Source organism: Periplaneta americana, chromosome 12 (genome assembly GCF_040183065.1).
Source record: "Periplaneta americana isolate PAMFEO1 chromosome 12, P.americana_PAMFEO1_priV1, whole genome shotgun sequence".
NCBI lineage: Eukaryota > Metazoa > Arthropoda > Insecta > Blattodea > Blattidae > Periplaneta > Periplaneta americana.
Window position 1 is genome coordinate 102,884,322 of NC_091128.1, and position 25,020 is coordinate 102,909,341.

Genomic DNA, 25,020 nt, shown 5'->3' on the forward strand with positions numbered 1-25,020 from the left:
TGTTGGTGATGGTGTTGGTGTTGTTTTTGTTGTTGATAATATCTAATATTGGAGATGATAGTAATGGTGATAGTGATGGTGGTGGTGTTGATGGTGCTGATGATGGTGTAGATAATGGTGTTAATGGTGATGGTGGTGATGATAGTGGTGATGGTGATAATGATGTTGATGGTGTTGATTGTGATGGAGGTGTTGATAGTGATGGTGTTGAGAATAGGTTGATGGTGATAGTGTTGATGATGGTGATGGTGTTGATCGTAGTGTTGATAGTGGTGACGATGTTGGTGGTGTGGTGACAGTAATGGTGGTGATGATGGCGTTAATGGTAATATTTGTAATGGTGTTGATGATGGTGGTAGTGATGGTGGTGGTAGTGGTGGTGTTGATGTTTATGGTGGTGACGTTAATTGTGGTGCCATTAATAGTGCTACTGGTGGTGTTAGTAGTGGCGATGGTGTTAATGCCAGTGATTATGGTGATGAACTGATGATACAGCTGCTGCTGCTGGTGGTGGTGGTGGTGGTGGTGGTGGTGGTGGTTCTGGTGATGATACTGGTGATGAGATCTTGGCTAGTTTCCTCTCTTTATCCCGCTACTATTGAATGTTTAAATTTAGATCATGATTGCCACAAGAGAGTACAGATCGGTCGTAGGGTTCAGATAATGTGTCAACAAAAATGATCGTTTTTTCTCTTACAATATTGGAACGGAACATCTGTCTCGATATAGTGTGCGTCTTGCCTCTCAGGATCCCCGCGGCTCTTCGGCAGACAGGCGTAAGGCAGGTAGCCTGCCGGTAATTGTGTTAAGGACTCCACTGTACCGAGCGAGAACCCACTCAATGCACACCACTTCCTAGGAGAAGAAAAGCTAGCAAACTGGGCATAACATAGTCTGGTCGAATAAAAAGGCTTACACCCCCCAACCCTCTGCGAAAACATGAACTTGCCGTCGCTCTGAATTCCCGAGAAGAAGAGCACTCGAGACGATAAACAGATAAACACTAAGAACGAAAAGGAAAGAAAACAGTTATTACGGAGACAAGATTTGCTTTGACGCGAGGAGATTCGTGACCGCCCCTAACTCCCGAGACAATGTCAGCTCCAATTCGACTGAATATTTTATGATCCACAACATTTTCATACTCAGAAGTTCATCTTCCATAGCATAATCTTATGGTGTTCTGTTCAATATCACACTAAGATGGCAAAACATGCTACACTTCAATTAGTTCCTCGCGAGATTGGAATTCGATTCTCTGCAAAATATCTTGTTGGACAGAGAGACAGCAGAGAGTATTTTGTTTTCCTTTCATTTCTATTCCAAAAGATAGGCCTAATGCGTCTAATAATAATAATAATAATAATAATAATAATAATAATAATAATAATAATAATAATAATAATAATACGATCGTCCAAATACATAATAGGTACCACTTCTATGTAACCAACTCCTCAGATGTGAATCAATTACCGGAGTCTGTCAGGTTTGATAACATCAGACTACTACCATTACCACTACAACCTCCACCACTACCACTACTAATTATCGTCATCGTCATCATCATCATCTGAATAGCAGTGGAAACTGGAATCGTGAGAGTAAGCGTCCTAGTTCTAATAAAACCGATTATGTCAACTTTTTGTGTAAAAGAAGTTAAGTACAGTCTCCGACTTGTCTTTCCGTGCTCTGTATTCTAGTAAAATCTAGTAACTCCGAAATGTTGTAGGCAACAAACCTTTATTTAAAGAATTTATTATTATTTTTCGTGCATTAATAAAGTTTTAATTGCTGTTTTTACAAAACTTGCATTACTGGACTTTACTGGTTTTACTAGTAATAGGACGAATGTTCTTTTATATTGGTGATTTTCCAGGAAATTTTCTTCAACCTTCAATCTTAAGAATAAATTCTGGATAACTTTCGGCGCCAGACCCCGGACTCATTTCACCATCGTTATCAAATTCATTTTCATCCATCCTCCCTACTTCCCTATTCATGTCATCCTACCATACAGGGCGAACAGAATCCGACCTAACGAATGCCCAAATCTCAGAACAGGATTCTTCATCATAGTTAACAAAAAAGTAGGCACAAATGCAAACGACTACACGCTAATATGCGCGATGACTACGATGCGAGTAGTACCGGTATCTAATAGATTACATCTATTTTTTTGTCTTTTCCCTTCAGGTTCCTTCAGTTTTACGGCTAGTCATTGAGTGAGACAAGTGTTTTGGCTTGGAGTCCACACAGTTTCTTACCTATAGTCCCAAATCTTCTTCCAACGGAAACACACTCTCGTTCTTTTTAGTCGTCGTCGTCATCATCATCATCATCATCATCATCATCATCATCATCATCATCATCATCATCATCATCATCATCATCATCATCATCATCATCATCATCATCATCATCATCATCATCATCAGGCGAAGCGATAGCCGAACGGCTACAGCATCGCTTTCCCAATCGAAGACTAGAGTTAGTGGTAAACAAAGATTGTGTTGCGACAGAGTTCCTCGGGATGCATCCGTTTTCCATTGCCATCATTCCAGCGTTTTTCCCTTCATCATCATCCATAAAATTAAGTATGTGGTCCAAGTCGTGCTACCACTGTGATGCTCCCCAGATCTGACGATCGACAGCAGAAGCAGAAAATTACTCATCCATGAGAAATACTAATGGACTTATGGGTGAGTCACATACAGAAATAAGCTATTTCATTTGTTTTCAGGAATTTATGCAAGTATTCATGATTTATCTTAACCGAAATCCGTTACTCTCTTATCAATTCATCTGGCTTATGTTGATAAGTTTACATAGCTTAATATTTCCCCATGCACTCCATTCCGTAAGTTGCTCCACTTTTTTAACGTGAAACGGTAGAAAAGAGAAAAAATTAACTTTTTGATATGAAAGGTTTACTCTGAGGTCACTCTGGTACCATGAAACAGAGTAATGCACGGTAGCCCACAGCTCAGCACTGCCAGCTCGCACGCGTCAGCAGCCCAGCTCACCCAAGACCAACATTGCTTGACGCGACCGCTTTCTAGCCCATCGCACTTGACTTCGAAGCCCAAAGTAGCTCACCGCACTGCTCAGCACTGCACTGGCATCAACCCACTACTTTTCCGCTTGCACACATTGGTTGTGCTTTCGCTTGACGTGTGACATGAACATACAGTTCCCCGCATACTGCACAAAATACAAAATTAAATTATTTTCCACTGCCGTCGGACACAGTTTTAAAAACTGTCCCAATGGTACTTTTTAAATTACCATCAGACTCTGTTGTTTTAAACTCTTTAGCAGCGATTTTATCCTTCACGACTTTTTCTCTAGAGAGACTGTATTTTAGAATGTGTGCTTCTACGGCCGGTGTCTGTGATGAAGGTTTTCCGAGCTGACATGCCGTGGCCTACCAGTCTACCAATAGACTGTGGCATCTCAATCCGGAAAACATTAATCACAGAGACCGTATTTTCTTTGCGATGCACCATTATTTGGACTCATCTTGAAAAACAGAAACCAAAAACTAAAAAAAAACTGATAGAAGAGAAGACTTGGGCTCGATGGCTTGATACCAGGCCACCGCACAAAACTGTACATAAGCAGCCCGACCTGGCCAGCCCGGTGACGTCACGAGCTTATTCCGTGCGAGATTGTGAAGCCCAGTGCCGTGTAGTGCGGAAGCAGCCCATGGGTTGGGCCGTTGTGCAGGTCTCTGCCATGGAAACAAAAAATTAAGATAATCTTCGTGCCTTGTAATTTTCCACGCCGTCCATCTCCTCCATTTTCTGTTTAATGCGCCTCGAGGTCTATTTTATTCAGTATTTTAATTCAAATAAGCCTATAGGCGTTTCATATTGGGTTGCTGCAGAAGTTCGTAGCGTCTTTTCGATATGACAAAAGTTTTTGAGATGAATAGAAAACAGAAATTAATCAGTATGCTCCTACATTTTATAAATGACTCTCTGCCAAGGTAGTTTTTCGATTTTGTGTCTGAAGAAATCTACTGGTATAGAGTTAAAGAAGTCGTCAAGCCAAGATGTACAGCATTTTCGCTATCAAAGGAGTCCTCTTGAAGACTGTTGGCTAAACAACGGAAAAGGTGGAAATCTGAGGGAGCAAGATCGGAAGAATATGGAGGATTTGGAATCACCTCCCAACCAAGTTTCTGGATATCTGCTTTCGTCTCGTTAGCGGAATGCGGGCATCTTGCAGCACCATCTGATGTTGTCTTCTCGGCTGTTTTTCTTCAACTATTGCCGCAAGGCGTCTGAATTGTTGGAAAAAAAAATGTCAGCAGTTATGGTTATATTCCTGGGGAGCAATTCGTAGTACAAGAAGCCTCCTTTATCCCACCAGATGCACAATATCCTTTTTTTTTTTTTTTACATTTGATTCTATCTTCTTAAGCCCATAAATAACACAAACTTTCTTGAAATCCGCAGTCTACTTACAAGCACAACTCTTCAAATAACAAATGACAAACGACAAACAATCTCCTAACAACACAGTGTTACGATGACGAACAAAAAGGCTACGGACTTAGATATGCAGTAATCTAATAGAATCATTCGAATATCCCTAGATCGACTGTCAATTTGTTTATTCCATATTCGCTATATCATCTTAATTGTTGTTCTTTTATGCAGATAACAATCATGATACTAACTTTGGAGCTTTTAAACAACAATCGCCACTTAATCATTCCTTCTACCGGAATTTCAAACCAACATACAGTATAATTTCTCTATCAGCAATAGGCTTACTAGATCTTTTATCTTATTATTTGATAACGCTGTATCAGCCACTAGGTTATTCAGCGTCGATGGAATTAATGATTTGTCACAAATGACGATTCGAGAAAACTTCCAAAAAGAGTCAACCAGATAATCAGTTCAAGAATCGAATCCACAATCCGGATCAACAAACGCCTCAGTTGACTGAACTAAGAATGTACCATTTGACAACATAAATAGAGAATTCCATATTATCTAGTTTAGTAGTAGCGTGAGTATTAAATGTGCACAAAGGTCCAACATTTTGCAGGCAGGTCACTCAGAGCCGCTAGAAAATCCTCAACAGACTGAGAAGCACAACTCCCAGATTGCTTGCTCACATGTTTCACTTGAAACGCGGAAAATTATGAAGGTCTAAGGAAGAAATTATGTTGTTTACTTGCAATCGAGTCGGCCTTTAAACGTCCTATTGCCGCTCACAAGCCTCGACGTCACTAGTTGCGCGTTTCCTTTGTTTCACCTCTCATTATGCCAGCAACTTCCCTACCGACATCCTTCACACATCGCCTCTGTAATAATTAATTAATATACGGCCTCACAATGCAGCTACCTCACCTTCAGCACGAAGACATAGCTTTACATTGTATGTAACTTACATTTGTAAAGTGCAAAACACTACGAAACAAAACCTGCACTTAAATTCGGATGTATAGTCCTCTGTAATTGCAATATAATAGTAAACAGTATTTCCATAATTCAAAGAACAGCAGTTCAAAGATCTACAAATATTCCGTAAATGTATTTTCTCTATTCTTTATTATATCTTTGAGAGAAATTTACGTTTTTTTTTCTATATAAATAGAAATGTATGGTGAAACTAGTATTTGAAATGTTCATTCATTCATTTAATGTTCTGTCCAAGGGCAGGTCTTCCACTGAAAACCCAGCTTTCGCCAATCTTTCCTATTTTCTGTAATCCTCTTTGTTTCATCATGATCCATATAGCTTAATGTCGTCTATCATCTGATATCTTCTTTTGCCCCGAACTCTTCTCTCATTCACCATGACTGAAGAACAATGTGACGTACATGTTGTAATATTAAATTAATAGATATTTACATACATAAGTGCTATTATTTTATGACTGACATAGGGATCGTATGGTGAAGTAAACCTCATTAAAAAAAAAAAAACTTCAAGCGATTTGATAGGCCTCCTCACTTCTAAGTAACTTCATGCATTATTATAAAATATAAAAAAGAATAGAAAGAAACTTAAATAAACTCCATTATATATAGAATCCATTTCGTGATAATAAACTGGAAAGGATATATTTAACGAATACATTTTTGCTTGTTAACTAAGGTACCGGCAACTATGCAGATTAATTGCTTGAAACTTAAGAACCACTAAGACCAGGGACAAATAAAGCTGACAATAGGCATATGTGAATGGACTTGAAATGAAGGAAATATGGTGACGGAACAGACCTTATAGGCGACATTATTATAGCCGATGATTATGTGTATAAAATCATCATTGTCATTACTATCACCATAATCATCACACTCGTTGGAATGTCCCAGTTTTAGACACCTGTTCATGTCGTATAGGAGCAGGTTTTAAATGTTTTCTTAAGAGTTGAGAAAGTTGATGTTAGTAGTTGTGTTGAAAGTACGTTGTGAGTTGGTTGAAATGTATGGAGAAATTCGGGTTTTACTTTTTTTTATTTTATTTAGTCTTTATTTTTTTATTTAGCTCCAATTTTTGTTTCAGAATTTATTTAATGAGTTTTATTCTTGCTTATTGATTTGCTTCATTTTCTATTTCTACGTTCTAACGGTTAACTCTAGTCGATTTTTATTAATAAACGAGTTTTTCGCATAAAACAATATACAGGACTTTCATTTCAAAACTTCCCAGTCTAAATAACTAATTATTTAATTTAAATTGAATTGAATTTAAACAGAAAACACGTCAATTTAGATATTGAGGGGCAAGTCTGAAACCAAGCTTAATTGCATTTTAGATTTCACCCCCACCCCAGCCTCCCCCACTTCGAAATTTCAGATGGTACTCTTACATTTTTATACTGAAATATGAAAGAGCATTCAATTGTTTATACACCTCATTCATTTGTTTTCGCATCTTTCGTTTTCTATCTTCGCCTGGCTACCTCTATTTTTGTTATTATCAATTGATTGTAGGATGAAAACGTAGTTTGTTTGTGTAATTTCCTTAAGTTAATCAATTAGAATGATTTATGTTCTCTCTCGAAGGGTATACACTATTTTAAAATAATTTAATACACAAACACAACTATTACATGAAATGCTCAATAAGTTTTTGTAGCTTTATTCTCTTCAGCTCTAATCAACAATAACAATAATCCAACTTCAAAGTGGGGGTGGCTGGAGGATGAGGGGTGAAATCTAAAATGCAATTAAGCCTAGTTTCAGACTTCCCCCTCAATGTCTAAATTGACGTGTTTTTTGTTTAAATTGAATTCAATTTAAATAATTAGTTATTTACACTGGGGAGTTTTGAAATGAAAGCCCTGTATAAAATTATAAGTGGATGTATTGTACGATCATCATCTTTTCTAAAAAATGGGTAATTTGACCTATGCTAACTGTACTCCTCCGCATTCGTTCTCTATTCTGAACTCACTTTACAGGATTTTACTGATTTCATAAAGATGTTTGACACTAGAAGTATGAAGAATTATGCCCTCTACTACGCTACTTCTTATCAAGATTGAAGTTTAACGTTTTTTATTTTCAAAATTATGTTGTTAGGTTCCTTTGTGCAGAATGTTAGACAAATATTGTGTTCATATTTCCATGTTAAAACGGATTAATTTCATGGTCTTTATTAGTATCGAAATTGGGATCAATTATATTTGCGTAATTTTAATAATTTTCTAGATTCATATTTACGTTTCTGATTCTGACCTATGTGAATACTGATATTCCAACTTATTGCTAATTAAAGAAATATCGAATTGCGCATATCTACCTAATTAATTTCTATTTATGTACATTTTACAAGTAGAATAACACTTGCACCTATATTAAAAGAAATAGAATAGGTCTATCACTACCTGTCTCAAATAATTCATTTCCTATAGTTAGGCTAAATATTCTCGTCTGAGCTACATTTATTAATCGAAATATAATTTCATTAAAATCGCTCGACTGGTATTTATATTTGATATGTACCAAGTAGGCCTACGTATTAAAAATATACAGTGCTTGTATTTTAGATATTATAGGCATATATTGTGTAGAATAAAATTTCTTATAATTAAAACAGATATAGGTCTATTGGATAAAAGTGAAACAAGCTTCTACTAGAATATACTACAATCGTTTCGAACATAGTCAAATGATATATAATCTCTAAAATGATTTCTTATACGTATATAGTATTAGTAAATCTTCATGACTTGTGTGTAAAAACTGAAGTTGCAAAAGAATAAATTTGGCCTAGCATAAAATAGTTACATCATTTGAGTCGGGATACATTTTCTCACACTCTACTTTGAGGAATGAATAACAAATTTTAAACAAAATGTTAACATAAACATTTATTTCTTATAACCGATGACAGTATAAAATTTTAATAAAATAAATAAAGAAATGGTTCAATTCCGCTTGCATTATTTTATTAGAATATATTGAACGGCCGTACAATAACAGATCCTAATTGCCTATAAAGAAGATAAGGAGGAAAATGATGATTATGAAATTTTATTAAAATATATAGGCACATATTTATATAAATAAAATAATATTACGCGAATGCGTCCATAAAACGTAGGTCTTCATGTTTTCTTGTCGTGAGACGGAAATTAAAATTTTAATAAGAAAATTACACACAGAAAAAGAGAAGAAAATGTAATTTTAAGCATTATTTTAACATAGGCCTTCACAGCGAATTATTGAATATTACAGCTACTATAAAGGCCACTCCTATGTCAAGACTTTGGAATTATAGACGTAATGGGAAGTTCGCCCCTTTTACAAGGTTTAATAAAAACTTACGAAATTAATCATGTGGTAAGGTTGCTCTGAATATTTAAAAATACTGTAATGAAAATAGGAAGTTACTGGAAGAATATGTGGCTATGACAGGGCACATTAATAAATCATAATAAATATAGATTAGTAAAACTTAAGAAATTATTCATATGCAAAATTTACTCTGGTATTGAAAAAAATAGTAAAATCGTAAATTACTTAGGATACAAAAGAGCACATTAATACCAACTGCCCAAAGCCGTGTTACAATAATTATATTTAACAGTATAAATAAACTAAAAATCGGATAAAGATTGTTTTATTGCATAATACATCTAATAAATTATGTCCATCCTTGTAAGTTACATAATATAAAATTAATTCTGACAATATTATTTTGTTATATGTTTTGTTTACTAGGTAGCAGGAGATAGAGCAATGAGCACGAATACTCGTGAGTAGAATAATGATGTCATGTACTGTACGCTATGTAAAAATGAAAGTAAATGTAATATTTGGCTACATTAACGAGCTATGTAACTGACAAAAATTCATTATAATATATTTGTCGTTTTACTATTCGTATTGCTGCATACACTTTTCAAAAAATAAAAAATTTGAAGATTATAGTTAAGTTATCATCGTAAAAAAAAGAATAGAATGAGCTCATATAAATTTAGTCAAGTCTACATTATTTAGGTATTGAATGCTTTCCTATTACATTGAAAATTGAACGTAATATCCTAAAAATATAAGTGAGTGGGTTAGCCTATGTTTGTAACATTTAAATAATGTGGGTTTCACAGTTTTCAATCGGTTTTATAAGACATAAACCGTACATATTCATTGAAATAGACATATATTCAATATAATGAATTATAGTATAATGAAATTTATTTCAATATTTTGGCAACGCTTTGATTTTTTACAAGAATTTCAGAGTAGGAGTATAATGACAATCAATTTCCAAGCTAACATTTCAGTGACTGTGTCGGAATTCATATAAATATCAGAGAATATTTATCAAAGTTTAATACAACTAACATTTTTAGACTCTTATTACGTTTTCATTATGGAGAATTATGTATTCCTACTAAGAAATAACATTTTAAGCAATTGTCTAATATATTATTGGAAAATTTATTACTGTAATCACAAAAACATTATAATGCAAAAAAAAAAAAATCGAAATAGACCTATCTTTCTACGTACTAACAGTAAATATCACAACATTGTAGGTAGTTGGTTATAAAACAAATTAACCGTTTAAAATAAAACATCTTTACTTTTGTAATAATTGAAAGCTGAAGTGTCTAGAAGTAAATATTTTAAATTCAGCATTTCAGATAATACTACTAACAAATTAAATTAATTTTTGACTATTAAATGATTTCTATTTTAATGAAACGCTAGGCCTACTTCCATGTCCATAAAATGAAGGTTGAGGTAATTCAAAGTAAAGCCTTTAACAACTGTATGTAGGCCTATTTGTGACATACACTTAATAATTCCCGAAATGGTTAGAATATTATAACTAAAATCACCAACAAATATAATTTTTAATTATATAACTTAGTCAATTTTAAATCATAATCAAGTACAGTGAAAGTTGCAGTGAAAGATCTGCCTTGGGGCAGAATACTAAATGAATGAATGAATGAATGAATGAATGAATGAATGAATGAATGAATGAATGAATGAATGAATGAATGAATGAATGAATGAATCAAGCACGTATTCGATTGGTATAAAATGAAAGCAGAAGAAACTGATAATGTGAATTTTCTTTTTATGACAAAAGAAATTTCTAAGCGAATTTCTGTAATTTATTATATCCCATAAAACAAAAGTTTCTAATTTCTCAAAGTACTAACGTATTTCATCTCGTTTAAATTTATATGCACATTGTATGATGTGTGGTTGTATTTAGATTATATTTTACGTCATAAATTAACAATAATCAAGCCAATTTAAGAAGTAAACACTTAGAGTAGGCCTATAATTACATAACTTTTTATTATTAACTATTATATGTAACTACTACAGTCTGGTAATGTAAGTAAATTATTTTATAATATGCACATTATTTTTTTCTGAACTTATCAAAAATAATATTAATCCATTCCTAAATAATTTTTTACATTTTTTATTTAATGTTTTCGCAATATTTCTTTCTAGCATAATACAGACATCAACTTCAGGTCTTTTTTTTTTTTCAATTAAGACACGTAGAAGTTGAAATTAATTGTATATTAACAACTGAAGTTAATTTATTAACAATAAATTATCAAACCTAAGAAAGCCAAAAATAAATAAAGTTTGTCAACTTTAGTAACTCCCAGGGAATTGCTGTTATAAAACCCTTGCCATACGATAAATCTTGTAGCACAATTTTTCACGGACGCTGGTCTGAAAATTGCTGCGGTGTTGACCGCGGCCTGTCAGCTGGCGGCGAGGCCGCTCTTGACATCAGCGACGTCGGCTTGAGACGCTCGGCTTGCGGCGTCGCTTCTGTGAAGTTGCAAACGTGAGGGACTTGGAGAAATTAAAACGTCTTACAATTGGGTTATATCGCTTTAAGTTAAATTTAAAGGCTCACTGCTTATAATCATGACCAATATGTATGAAAAGACATAAAAAATAGACTCATTTTAAACATGAGGAAAGAAGTATCTCCCGTACTTATCATTAAAATGATTTACTTAAACCTAAAATATTTGATTATAAATTTAATCATGAAAAGATTACTGTGAAATAATACTCACAAAATAAAATAACTGCGACAAACCTTTTAATTCTAACTAACCCTAATGTATCATAATCATCATTATCATCATCATTATCCTATACAATACTAAGCCATAAGGCCTATTACCGTTTTGAATTTTCTATCCATAATTTGAAGGGGCAGCCAAGATACCTATCCTCATGGGTTTGGTATTTTAAGATTGCCTTTCGATATTGTGTATTAAACATCATATCGATATGATTTCTCCAATTAAATTTGTTTTATATTAAACTAAACAAATAAATTATTCTTTCAGCATTGCAGACTTCTAGACTATAAATGGATAACAAACGTAATTGGGAGCTCTAACTTAGCCATACATTGGCTTACACATATGTAGAAGTTAAGCTATTAACTTAAATGCAGAAATTTGTTTCAGTTTCATAACATAGTTTTTCACCATATTTATAAGTTATATTATTATAACCTGTAATATTTCATACTCTCAAGAACAAATGTTCAAGTGCCAAATATCTTTATTATTAAGATAACTAAGCATATATACAGTAACATCTTAATTCTACCTTCTGCTTCAACTGAGAATAAATTGTGGTATTTACTGATAAAACCTAGCCTAATATGTGCGTTCATAAATATTTAAGATGTCTGTCTTGTAGGCTATTTCAATAACTCTGCTCTCGTGTTTGTACGATAACCGATACAGGTCCATTGTTACAAAATAGAATACGGAACAATTATGTCAGTTGGTGAATAATATCGTTTGTAAGTAAGGATGTTGTCCAAAGACAGTGAGATGATAAGGTGATAATGGAGCAACAGTTGAATATGAATAGCAGGGGAATCAAAGTATTCGAATGAAGCATATCTCAATACAAATCTCGAACTAGGACGGGGATTAGACTCTAGAGAAAAACCATCAGCTAATTGAGGTACGTTTAAGTCAAAAGTACGGATTTGTGTCAGAGACTCATGACAGTTCAAAGTGGAGAGTACTTAGGTTAGCGTACATACTAATATAGGACCAGGGCTATTTAGAATAAAGTAAAATATTATTTATTGAACGAATGTTACTGTGATGAATGCAATTCAAAAGGATACGGTTTCCTTTGGTCGGGACACCGTTAGAAAATTTCTAGTAAATCTATGTGTATTTCATAATAGGAAAAGAATAAATGTAGATTAGTTACTGCTTTATCAGATCCATAATTTCATTTGTTTGCATGTTAATTTTATTTGAAGAATTTGTACATATTCTGCTATTCATCCGAAATAAAACATTGAAAATCGTGAAAATAATCTAAACATATTATAGCAATACCGTAATCAAAGTATTTTGAAGTTACAACCAAATTATTATTATTATTATTATTATTATTATTATTATTATTATTATTACTATTATTACTACTACATTATATTACTATTATTATAATTTTATTATTATTATATTATTATTTGGACGCAATGTATTCTTCACCCGACATAATTAGGAACATTAAATCCACAAGTACCTCTAAGTGAGGTTCTGGCTGATAGCCTATGTATAGGCGTATCTATTATCAGGCAGTATATCTCACTTGACGATATATATCAGAGGAAGACCAATTGTTTGTATGCATCTGAAGTCTGATTAGTGGAATATGTAACTAATCGGCGATGTATGCATTGGAGGGGGAAAGGAACTGACCACCCTATCCCATTATCTTCTGGCCTAGTTGCCTTATGAGTAATGCCTTATTGGTGTTACTTATGATGTTCAAACCTGTCTTCGGACAGTTGACTAACAACAAACAAATCCAGACGTTTGAGATGGGCAGGGCATATAGCACATATATGCGAATCCAGAAATGCATATAGAGTGTTAATTGGGAGGCCGGATGGAAAAAGACATTTGTGGAGGCGAAGATGTAGATGGGAGGATAATATTAAAATGGATTTGAGGGAGGTGGGATATGATGATAGAGACTGGATTAATCTTGCACAGGATAGGGACCGATGGCGGGCTTATGTGAGGGCGGCAAGAATCTCCGGGTTCCTTAAAAACCACAAGTAAGTGAGTATTTATTATTATTATTATTATTATTATTATTATTATTATTATTACTACTACTATTATTATTATTACTTGTAGAAGAATATGAAAAATGGAGATTACATGTAAATTTCAACAAAACTGAATATTTGACATTGATTATGGAAGAACAGTCAATATATGATATAGTAAGTTAGATTAACAAAATGTTGAATGTTTTAAAAATCTTGATTCACTATTGTAGAAAACACAACAACAAATTTAGAAATCAAAAGGAAACTAATTGACGATAGGAGAATTATCGGCGTGATAAGTTATATTTCATGGAGTACCGGTAGAAATATTTTGCACAGAACTAAAAAAAATTAATATTTAAGGCAGTGTTACAGATTATTTTGCTATACGGGGCTAAAACACGGACAGCAAGCCGAATGATTAATGGTAGTAGGAATGGACTTTCGGAGGATGTTAGCGTGAATATTCAGGAATAAAATTGGAAATACTAGAATAAGGAAAATTATGTAAGTCGACAGGAATATTTCAGAGACAATAAAAGAAAAAACGTTTAGGATTTTATGGACATTTAAAACGGACGCCAGGGAACAGATTCCCAAGGAAGATACTAAATTAGGAGGCAGAAGAAAAGTGGAAGAGGTAGACCACAAGAATGCAGGATGGATTGAGTGTGGAGAAGCATGGAGGGAAAGGACCTATATGAGAGGAACATGCCATGGACAGACACCTTTGAGGACAGAAGATTGTTTTGGGATAAAGGAGAACCACTGCATCGTTGAATATTCCTCAAGAAAAATTATGATGATGATGATTATTATTATTATTATTATTATTATTATTATTATTATTATTATTATTATTATTACATTTCTTTTCAACAAATTGTACAGAATTTTCACAAGCTCAAACAAAAAATTTAAATTATGTACTTAGTTTACATTTTGACAATTTAAAAATGTGTTCACAGCATGGTGCAAAGAAAGAAGCATTTCTGTTTTATTTCATATTTTAGAAAACTAATGGGTATTATGGCCTATACAAAATTGAACGAGGTGCTTTACATTAATATGCTTTCTTCTTTTTTGCGATATACTCCTACTAAAACATTCTTGATTTTGTGATGTGAAGAATTTTATAGTAGTTTTGGTGAATGTGTAGTGTATATCATTATTAGGAATAGTGCTACTACTACCACCACATTCTAGTATATACAGTCACGAAGCTCAATACGTTGTAAATATGCATCCATAGATAGTTGCTAACCACTAGGATCGCTAATATCGCCTCATTACAGACACTGCAAAATAGTACCGGCACAGTCTAGTGTTCCTAGCACCCTCACAACTCAAGCTTCGTGACTGTATATACTAGACTGTACTACTACTACTACTACTACTACTACTACTACTACTACACCAAGTTACTACTACTACTACCACCACTACCACTACTGTTACTGTTTTTGTTAGTATTACTAAGCTTACTAAATATTGTTGTTGAAGGCTTATAACTAATTTATTCCTCGTAATCTGTCTCTTAATTACTGCAACCAACAGGAAGTAAACAGGCTTAAAAAGACAGTGCTATTATTTAAAGCATTTTATAGGAAAATGTTGCAAGCTCCCTGCTTCATTACTGCCATCCTGGTGAGAGCCACAAGAACGACATCATGAAATGTAACTCGATATACCTGCAATGGTTGGCCGATGCCAAATTACAAGCATCTGTGAAGAAGTGTTAAGAACTAACAACTCAGCGCGGTCGTTCAGTAGGCCTAACTAACATCTCTTGAGCCGTTTGCTCTGATTGACAGCGAGGTAGCGTTAATGACTCGCGCTAATCTCCCACTTCCAGGACTGTCGGCTTCGCTCTTATCTGCTCCATATGCCAACAGTAGATTTCAACAGTGCTTACACACGGTTTTTATCAAATGGAGAGGTACGCGATTCCCGTAAGATTAAATGATAGACCTATTTATGATGCATAAAATTGATGCATGTTCATTTTTCTTCGATTACTCATTACATTTAATTTATTTCATCGTTACTGTGTCTGTTATAGCCTATTATAACTTCCCCAATTTTGTAAAAAAAAAAGTCTAGTATAGATTATTATCTATTGAATATTATTTTGAATTATAGGAGCTTTTAAGTGGATATAAAATATTGTTGAAGGGTAATGACAATATGAGAATGTAAACTGAATTAGGCCATAGTACTTCTTAATTTTAGTTTGCAACAAAACAATTTTTCAGTAATAAATATTAAATTTTATAACGTAAGACATCTCAGGTTATTATTATTATTATTATTATTATTATTATTATTATTATTATTATTATTATTATTAGTATTATTGGTTTATGGGTTTGGAAGTAAATCTCGAAAAGATCAAGTATATGATTATGTCTCATTACCAGAATATTGTACGAAATGGAAATATAAACATTGGAGATTTATCCTTCGAAAAGGTGCAAAAATTCAAATATCTTGGAGCAACAGTAACAAATATAAATTACACTCGAGAGGAAATTAAACGCAGAATAAATATGAGAAATGCCTGTTATTATTCGGTTCAGAAGCTTTCGTCATCTAGTCTGCTGTCAAAAAATCTGAAAGTTAGAATTTATAAAACAGTTATATTACCGGTTGTTCTGTGTGGTTGTGAAACTTGGACTCTCACTTTGAGAGAGAAACAGAGATTAAGGGTTTTTGAGAATAAGGTTCTTAGGAAAATATTTGGGGCTAAGAGGGATGACGTTACAGGAGAATGGAGAAAGTTACACAACGCAGAACTGCACGCATTGTATTCTTCACCTGGCATAATTAGGAACATTAAATCCAGACGTTTGAGATGAGTAGGGCATGTAACACGTATGGGTGAATTGAGAAATGCATATAGAGTGTTAATTGGGTGGCCGGAGGGAATAAGACCTTTGGAGAGGCTGAGACGTAGATAGGAGGATAATATAAAAATGGATTTGATGGAAGTGGATATGATGATAGAGACTGGATTAATCTTGCACAAGATTGAGATCGATGGCGGGTTTCTGTAAGGGCGGCAATGAACCTCCGGGTTCCTTAAAAGTCATTTGTAAGTAAGTATCATCATCATCATCATCATCATCATCATCAGCAGCAGCAGCAGCAGAAGCAGCATCATAATCCTTCAAGATTCAAGGCAGATGGTCATTTCCAGCACAATAATCTAAATTAAAGAAATCGTCAGATATTTTTAAGGTCTTCGTAGTCTTATCAAAGAGAGGGAGAAAAAAGGAAAACAGAAAACAATAACTAAAATAGATAAAATATAATAAATTAGCACTAATGTAAACCCACACGTATTTCATCTAAATTGTAGGGACAGAAATTTATTAAAGTTCTTTTGATGTATCTTTTAAAATATCTTAAATCATTCGTATTTTTAATTTCATGAGGCAAACCATCAGTCTGAGGTGTAAGCCTTCGGGTCCCTCCTCCGTAAGATAGGAAAGCAATTTTATTCGTTATTTCTTGTTGTTTCTAAAATATCCTATATAATTTCTAATTCTTTTAAAATGTCTCAATCAATTTTAAGCTTATGGTCTAATAAAGTGTATCCAGCTGTTTTCATGAAAAAATGTTCTCTGCAATACTTAATCTTGTTAAATCTTGTTTCCAAGTCTTGTTATTTATTCAACCTCCTCAAGTTTGAAAATTTGATTCAATAGACCCAATACTTCATGGTATTTAATTAAGCTTAGTTTTATTAGGAAATCTTTTTCACCTGTTTAAGATGGTTGAATCATTATGAAATCTGCTCCAAGATATTCCTTAAAAAGAAATCGTTCTGTATAGGCATACACCGAAAATATAACCTACAGGCATATCATTTCCGTGAGAATATGCCTAATAGATAGTATATTAATTCTAACCCTCAGTATTTTAAAAGATCACAAGAAGATGAATTTAGTCTATCGTAATGAAACTATAATTAAGCCTATGATTATGGTGATGTCATAATGAGATAGGCTAAATGAATATGGAAGATGAACTAAAGCGCTCTGAGTAACTTATATCTGTCCATAAAAAATATTAAGGACATTACGTTAATCGAAAGCATATCTTCTTATTTAGAATATATGCGTTAATTGTATAGGCCTAAGATTATGTTACTAGCCCTAACTGTGATTATTAAGATTAGTGTTTTGATTTAAGGGAACAGTTTGAAAGACTGTAAAATATTGGGGTTAATGTAGACATTAACAGCAGCCTAATTATTCTGAAACATAAATGTGCATGATCCCGTAGGATGGTATGGAGTACGGTGCGCAAAAACACTTTCATTAGATCTGCAAATTTGACTTCGAAAAATTTAATTTAAAAACTTTTAAAAACAAAGCGAGGCATCTTATAAACCAATACCGGTAGCTTTAAACTTTACTGAACTAAAGATCTGTAAATCTTCATTTAAATATTCCAGCTAAATGATTGACATTGAACATTTTTCAGGAGGAAATAAAAGCAATGTTTTCTTTTAGCTCTTGTTTATGTCAACAATACTTCTTTAAGAGAGTAATGATGAAAGAGGTTAGATATGAGGAAGTTATTGTAGTTTATTGATATCTGAACAAAGTTATTCAGGAGTAGATACAAAGATTGTATTTTAATATTAGAAACACAATCCAGCATTCAGGTTTATAGACGAACATTTATCACAGGTGACATCACAAGGTATTTTACTCGAATAATTTAGGATAAAATTATAGACCTATAAGCTTATGATTTATAAATTAGAGAAAGTAACAGATAAAAATCGCTTATAGACTAATCAAACTAGATCTCTGAGATACATTGAAGTATTACAAGAAGGCATAAGTAGATAGACTAAGAGGTGAGAGGGAATTGAAATGTATCGTATGTAATTAAAACTTCTAGGAAATATCTGCTGAAAATTTATATAAAATGGATATTATGCTAATAAACGCACATTTGGAATTCTGAATGATCGTTAAGAGACAGATCAACTTAAACGCATAGGTCTGTGTTAGATGTTTCAAGAAAAAGTGGCAGGACGAAAAATAAATTTTAATGATTAGGAAGAAGATGTAAACAAATCTTTTTCTGATATTTTAAAAGGCTTAGGCTGTCTGTGATGTGTGTTTGGTAGCTATATTTTGGACTTCCGATCAATACTAAACGGATTCACGGTAAGAATATCATGACATGATTTTACCAATGTACCCGGAATCCATCTAAGAGAACCCAGAACATTATTTTAGCAACGGAAGGCTGTCGCTGGAATTTGAATTCCCGATCGTGATTTCCACGCAACATTAGAGATGTGCGAATTAGCCTTCGCTTAACCTACAATGCGGCCGCTTGTTTTGATTTATGAGGGTCACTAAATTAAGAACTGTCTTCATAATCAGCATGACATAGACCCTCTATTTGACGAATATTAGACCAGGTAATCGGCTTAAGCTAACGAAAGAATGTTTTGTATCAAATGTTTGAAAAATCTTACATGATCTTCCGGAACAACTGTCAGGTGAATTCACAACATATTACTATAACTTGTTACAGTAAATCTATTCAAGTTCACAATACTAATAGGCCTAATGAGTTTTAATGTAAGTCCACATTTTGGGGTTTCTTTCCATCCATACTAAGCTCACGGATTAGCACATTGTAGGATAGGCCTATCCATCTAAGAAGACACACATTGACAACAGACAAACATCTACGTCTTTGGTAGTTATACCAGTGCTCTTCAGCCATTGTGAATATTGCCGTCCTCTGATACAGCCTAGGTCTGCATGGGTCATTAAATGAAAAATCATAATCTATAAGAATTAGGCTTCTCACTCTTGCTCCGAGTTCATAGGGTTTGACAGTTAAAATGGTTGAAGTTGTCATTTTCTTGGCTTGTCAATAGGTATTTCTCATTCCAAGAGGTTTAAATTTGTTTAGGCTATTAGCTTTGAAGTACGGTCGTTAGCCTACTCTTTTATTAAGTTATTTTTCTTTTAATTTCGCAATTTTTAGCATAATTATTAATTTTTAAATGGAGACGGGAATGAAAGTTGGACGGAGAATACATTTCAGCATTTTAAGTTTGTTGAATTTAGCTTTTAAGTCAAAACACTTAAATTTTCTGTCAAATTGTCATTCTACCAACTGAGAATATTTTGAATTGATAATTCATGGGATATTATATTACAATCCTGGTCCATGACCAAGAATTAATTGATTCAGCTATGTTTGACCTTCAGAATGTTAAATAAGGGCCTAGACCTATAGGATTTAAGTTGAAATCGATGTGAGTGTATTTCATTTATGTAAAAAATACATTTTATAGGCCTATAAGTCTATATTAATTTACAGTTTTTACAAGTATTTTAATTTATTCTGCAACTTAAAATTTAGCCCCGTGCAAAAATATTATAGGCCTATTTTATAAAAAACCTTATTTATTATTATTTGTTTAAAATTTGCATCGATACTTATTTTATTTGCTATAGTCCAGAATTAAGACATATGCTTCTAAAATAAAGAGTGTAGGCTACTGCTGTAACTTTAAAATAATTTCATTTTCGTTTTCCTTCTTTTGCTGTTGAAAGTAGGCTTATTTTACCAGATAGACAATAAATTTTATTTATTTATCTTAGTATCTATAGGCCTATTTCTTCATAGCTGTCCGCCAAGTATGCAGTTTCGATGCTCCACAAGAGTTATGATCTTGGGTTCAAATTCCGTCTAGAAAATAGACGTTTGTTCGCTGCCAATGTGATGTCTTAAGTTGAATTATGTGTAGTACCGATATTGTGCTGGCCTCATGGATTTACAAGCATATGTCTATCGGTTACCATATCGAAGAAAACCAAAAAGAAAAGTGGGCTAATTTGTGGACATTCCAAAATAGGTTAAAACCGCCCTTGAATAGTCATATACAAGGAGGTATTCTAAAGGAAATAGGCCTACTTCAAGCTTAAATAAGTTCTTACAAAAAATAATGTGCCAATACGAAATACAAGAATTTAAAATATAGTCTAGCTCAAAACCTGCACTTACAGGGTAAGTAGCCTTTTGTCAGGATGTCGAAACACGTGCTCAATGCAGTTCATTGGCAGCTAGACCTGTAGATCAAAATACAGTAGCCCATAAACATTCTGATTTCGACCACGCACCTACTGTATTTCTATTGGCAGTACAAAAATCATAACACACACGATTTAGTTACAAGTAGGGTCTGTTACAACTTACAAGTTAGGCCTAAGTTATAGTTTATCAGTTTGCCTGTACAAAAGTGTAAGTTGTGACTCCTCTAGAGACTAGTAAAAATATTATTCAACTACTAGTACAACGGAAAGTTTTACGCTATTTTCCAGACGATTTTTTGTTTACTGGTATGTAAATTTTTAAGGATGGTTTCGGCCTTGTGAGGATAAAATGTCGAAGAGATATATCTATCAGAATATTCTATACGTAGATCTATCAGAATATTCTATACGTATAAAACTTCATTAATTTTGTAGGGCATATTTCGTATGAATGAGGCAATGAGATCTATTTAGTATCCTAGGAATGAAGGATTACTTACAAGAGAACAACGCGTGCGTTCCCATAGTTACAAGAAGCCTTGGCACCCGCCGCCTCTAAGCGTTAAAGACTTACTCTTACACGTATAGTATTCCATCATGTTTTGGTTGTAGCGATAAGCGGTGGTGAGGTCCATGGCGGGGGGCCTGAAGGAGAACAGGCTGAAGTTTGAGGGATCCAGCGTGATCAGCTCTTGCGCGACCTGTAGCACCAACAATCTGCTGCTCTTGGCAACGACGCCTATACACCCAGAGTCATCGCGACGCTCCAACAATGTCACCAAGACGTCACTTATCACAAGCACAACACACGGCGCGCGACATCCCGAGGCCAGGGGGTGCGCTCTCACATATCGCCACCACAGAGGTCCTGGGTTACAGCCCCGGCATGGCCGCTGGGAAGGGGGACACCGATTACAACCTCCGCGACTGTCGACGTCGGCGGCCTCTGGAAGCATTCACGCCACGGGACGCCTAAAGCGCCTCGCTATCACCATACTTGCAGCTCACTGCCACTTCGCGGTTCTTGACTTTCTGTTGCCAAGGGTTAGGGATGTAAAGTGGGTGTCCTCTGTGAAAGAGGGGGTGTGGGGTGTTTAACCAAAAGGGCGAAAGGGGAGGCGAGGAGGGAGATCGGAGATATGTATTAAGCGAGGAGGGAGGTGGTGGTAGTGGTGGTGGTTACAAGGAAGAGAAGGGATGAGGAAGCCAGGCAACCAGATAATAACAAAAACCTTTCCACACACAGACACCCTCCTCCGCCCCTGCCAAGGTGGGGGGAAGACCCCGCGTCATACGAGAATACGGATCCCACCGGTTGACACTCAGAGTCTTATCGTGGACGCAGAGTGCGATAATCCCGTCAGAGCGACCAAAACATTAAGTCCCATGTTCTTTCTTCTTCCGTCTCTTTTCTCTGCACGTGCCAACCCGCAAATCCCACCACTGCGATCCCCGCCATGCTTTCAGCTTTTACACCCATGTTACTGGCATAAACCTCAACGTTGATATTGTCTCTGAAGCGGCCGGATCAGAGCGACAGAGACGGAGCCTCGCTCCCTCCTTGTCCCTCTCACGCGATGTCGACTCTCTCACGCTCTTTCATTTCCTACTTCGCCAGGGGTGTGAGGGGTGTCGTAAGGCCGGGGCGAGTACGCAAACTCTGCATCACAAACCAGAACATGAAAACTGTAGAGAGGGGTGGAGCAGAGGGGTGGTAATGCGTACATGTATATATGTATATATGTCTATGTGTCTCTGTCTAGCAGAGTTTTCTATTGGCTAGCCACAGTCAAAGATCAGATCACGTGGTAGGGTAAAGGGAGGGTTGGGGCGGGGTTTTGGTTTCGACCCATTCCTCGCTCGTTTTGGCCTGGACTTGTGTGTGTTTGTGTGATCCTGTCGGGATGCTGTGGTCGGCGGAACGCGTGCACCACGCCGGCCGGCTCGCGTAGTCATGACGACGCGAAATTAAAACAGTAAACAAACGCACACGTCACCATCTTTCTCGCATCGTGCGTGCTTTCAGTCAGCCCTTCATATCTTAAGAGACCCCGAAGGAAGGGGTAGAAGCTGGGTAATGTGATGTATGTTCGGGGTTCGGTTCCCGGAACGAATATTGCGATTAAGGCTTTACTCTCAGTTTTTCCGATATATAATTTAAAAAATAAGCAAAATTAACTTCTGAATAGTTTTCTATTTACAATAAAGTTAGTAGTCACATCATTTAGGCCTATAAATGGCAGACGTGACAAATTTTTAAAACAAAAGCTGTATTTTATAATGACGAATGCGAATGAGTCTCGCCCAACGCCATTGCACAGAATTTTATTTTAACTGATTTACTTTTTTATATTTTTTTACGACGATGGCATGAAATAACCTCTGCATTTGAAAGTATTGTTAAAATAAATAAATAAATAAATAAATAAATAAATAAATAAATATGCCTACATATAAAAAGGAAATATTTGTCTTATAGAACTAAGCGGCTAAAATTAACCGTTATTTGTGAGAGGAATGACACGAACGCGTAGCGTTTACCGTATCCTAAAAACTATTGTAATTATTTTAATTCTTATAAATACATAATGAATTGTTTACAGCCTCAGCACGATGTAAAAATTAATTTCTTGCTAAGTTACTGGTCGGTTATAGACCTAAATGAAATGTTTGTTTCTAATCATTTAATCAAATTATTTCACAGAATGAAATGATAGCTAGTTCCCGTTATTTCACATGTGAAGTAGGCCTAATGAGCTATTTCTGACAGTTGCTGTTTGATAAATAGTAGGGCCTATAGGCTACTGTGTTACTAGAATAAGATAAAAAACAATTTATTGCACAAGTTAATTTACAACATTGGAGCTGCTTGCTTCTGAACAGTTGCCTTGACACACAGCCTATTGATTCGATCTTTGCTGACAAGAAGTTTGATATAATTTCATACAATGATTAAGTTAATTATAGACTATGTAAGTAATTTCATTTTTGTTAACACTTATAAATAGACAAACGTCAAATAAATAATAAATAAACAATTAATAAATCAATGAATAATGAAAGATTAATTTCCCTTCTACAGCGCCAGAATATTTTTTGTTTGTTTTAATGACCCTCCTGTACACCGTGTTTCAAAATAATGTTAGGTCTAACACTTTTATTATGCAAGTTACTATAATGAAAAATTAACATGGCACATATACAAACTTTCAAACTTCGAAGTTATAAGTTTCGGAAAACATTATTTCAGTTGCCATGGGAGACATTATTAAAAGTTGACAACTTCACTACATAAATCGTTTTACGTTCTGCAGCTTGCGAAAACAAGTTCAGTAACATCTACCGCATCGTGCTACAGCCAATGATCTCGTCTATTTTCATTGGCCTCCCAGGTCACCAGACTTCACATCATGTGACGCTTTCTTTGGGATTATGTGAAGAATATAGTTTATGAACCACTCTACTCCAAGACCTTGATTTATTTTGAATTTTGGGTTACTATCTTTTCTTTGTTGAGTTTTATGGAAATTTATCTTTCCAAATACCTTCAACGTCTAGTCTACTTGTGAAGTAAGACATGGGATCGCTGCTGTGATTGTATCTATAAGCAGAGATATATTGGAGAGAGTGTGTGGTAAGAATATGACTATCGTGTGTTGATGTAGATATCGAGTAACAAGGGGTTGTTCGATTAAGTGTTTATAACGTGCGAATAAAAACTTTGAGAGTTTCTTAAATCAATTAATACGCCATGTTATTATATCATTAATACTTAGTAGGCCTACTTAAAATATTCAAATGCAAGTGTTAGGCCTACCATAATTTTGAAACACGGTGTACTGTTTTATACAATAGTTTCGCACTCTGATGACGTAACATTTTCAACTACAGAGGTTATTTTTATGGTGCGCGGTAAAAGGGGACATAAATTGCAAGTTTTCAGTAGAGCAAAAGCAAAAATTGAAATGAGAACCAATATCATTATGATGGGCTTGAAATCTGGCGCTCTACATCGTCATTAAAGAGGATAGACGTATGTCCTTCACATCATTAGAAGAAGTAGCCTACTTTTTTCACATGGAGGTCATAACTCAAAACCACCAATTTCTGACTTATGCCTTTTTTTTTTACCGCGAATCATATAGGCCTACTTATTTATCGCTCTTGAATGAAATATGACGATGATGATGATAATGATGATGTAACGTAGATTCATCCTTGATGGTCTTGTGGTTACTATAGTTGCTGCTGGATGGGAGTTCGCTGGTTCAAGCCCAGTCTAGGTTAATGTATTTTAAAATATGATAAAATTCTGCGGGAGGTAAGTAAAGCTGGGAGGGGCGGCGTCATAGGTTTACGGCACGTAA

General features: G+C 34.8%; 1 protein-coding gene across 13 annotated transcripts in view; it reads right to left on the reverse strand.

Annotated features, from left to right (window-relative positions):
* sv (paired box protein shaven) overlaps positions 1-25,020 on the reverse strand; it is a 1,022,136-nt gene that overhangs the window by 284,416 nt on the left and 712,700 nt on the right. For 4 of the 13 annotated variants that reach the window (XR_011335301.1, XM_069841825.1, XM_069841826.1 and 1 more), the window contains exon 1: positions 21,228-22,101. The exons of 3 other annotated variants lie outside the window; for them this stretch is intronic. Coding sequence is in view for 9 of the 10 variants with exons in the window: in XM_069841825.1 (XP_069697926.1) it covers positions 21,228-21,609 (382 nt within the window). In the remaining variant the exon portion in view is untranslated. Of the gene's footprint in view, positions 1-21,227; positions 22,102-25,020 lie in introns of those variants that run through there. 6 more of the 13 variants (XM_069841832.1, XM_069841823.1, XM_069841831.1 and 3 more) reach the window with 3 other exon arrangements.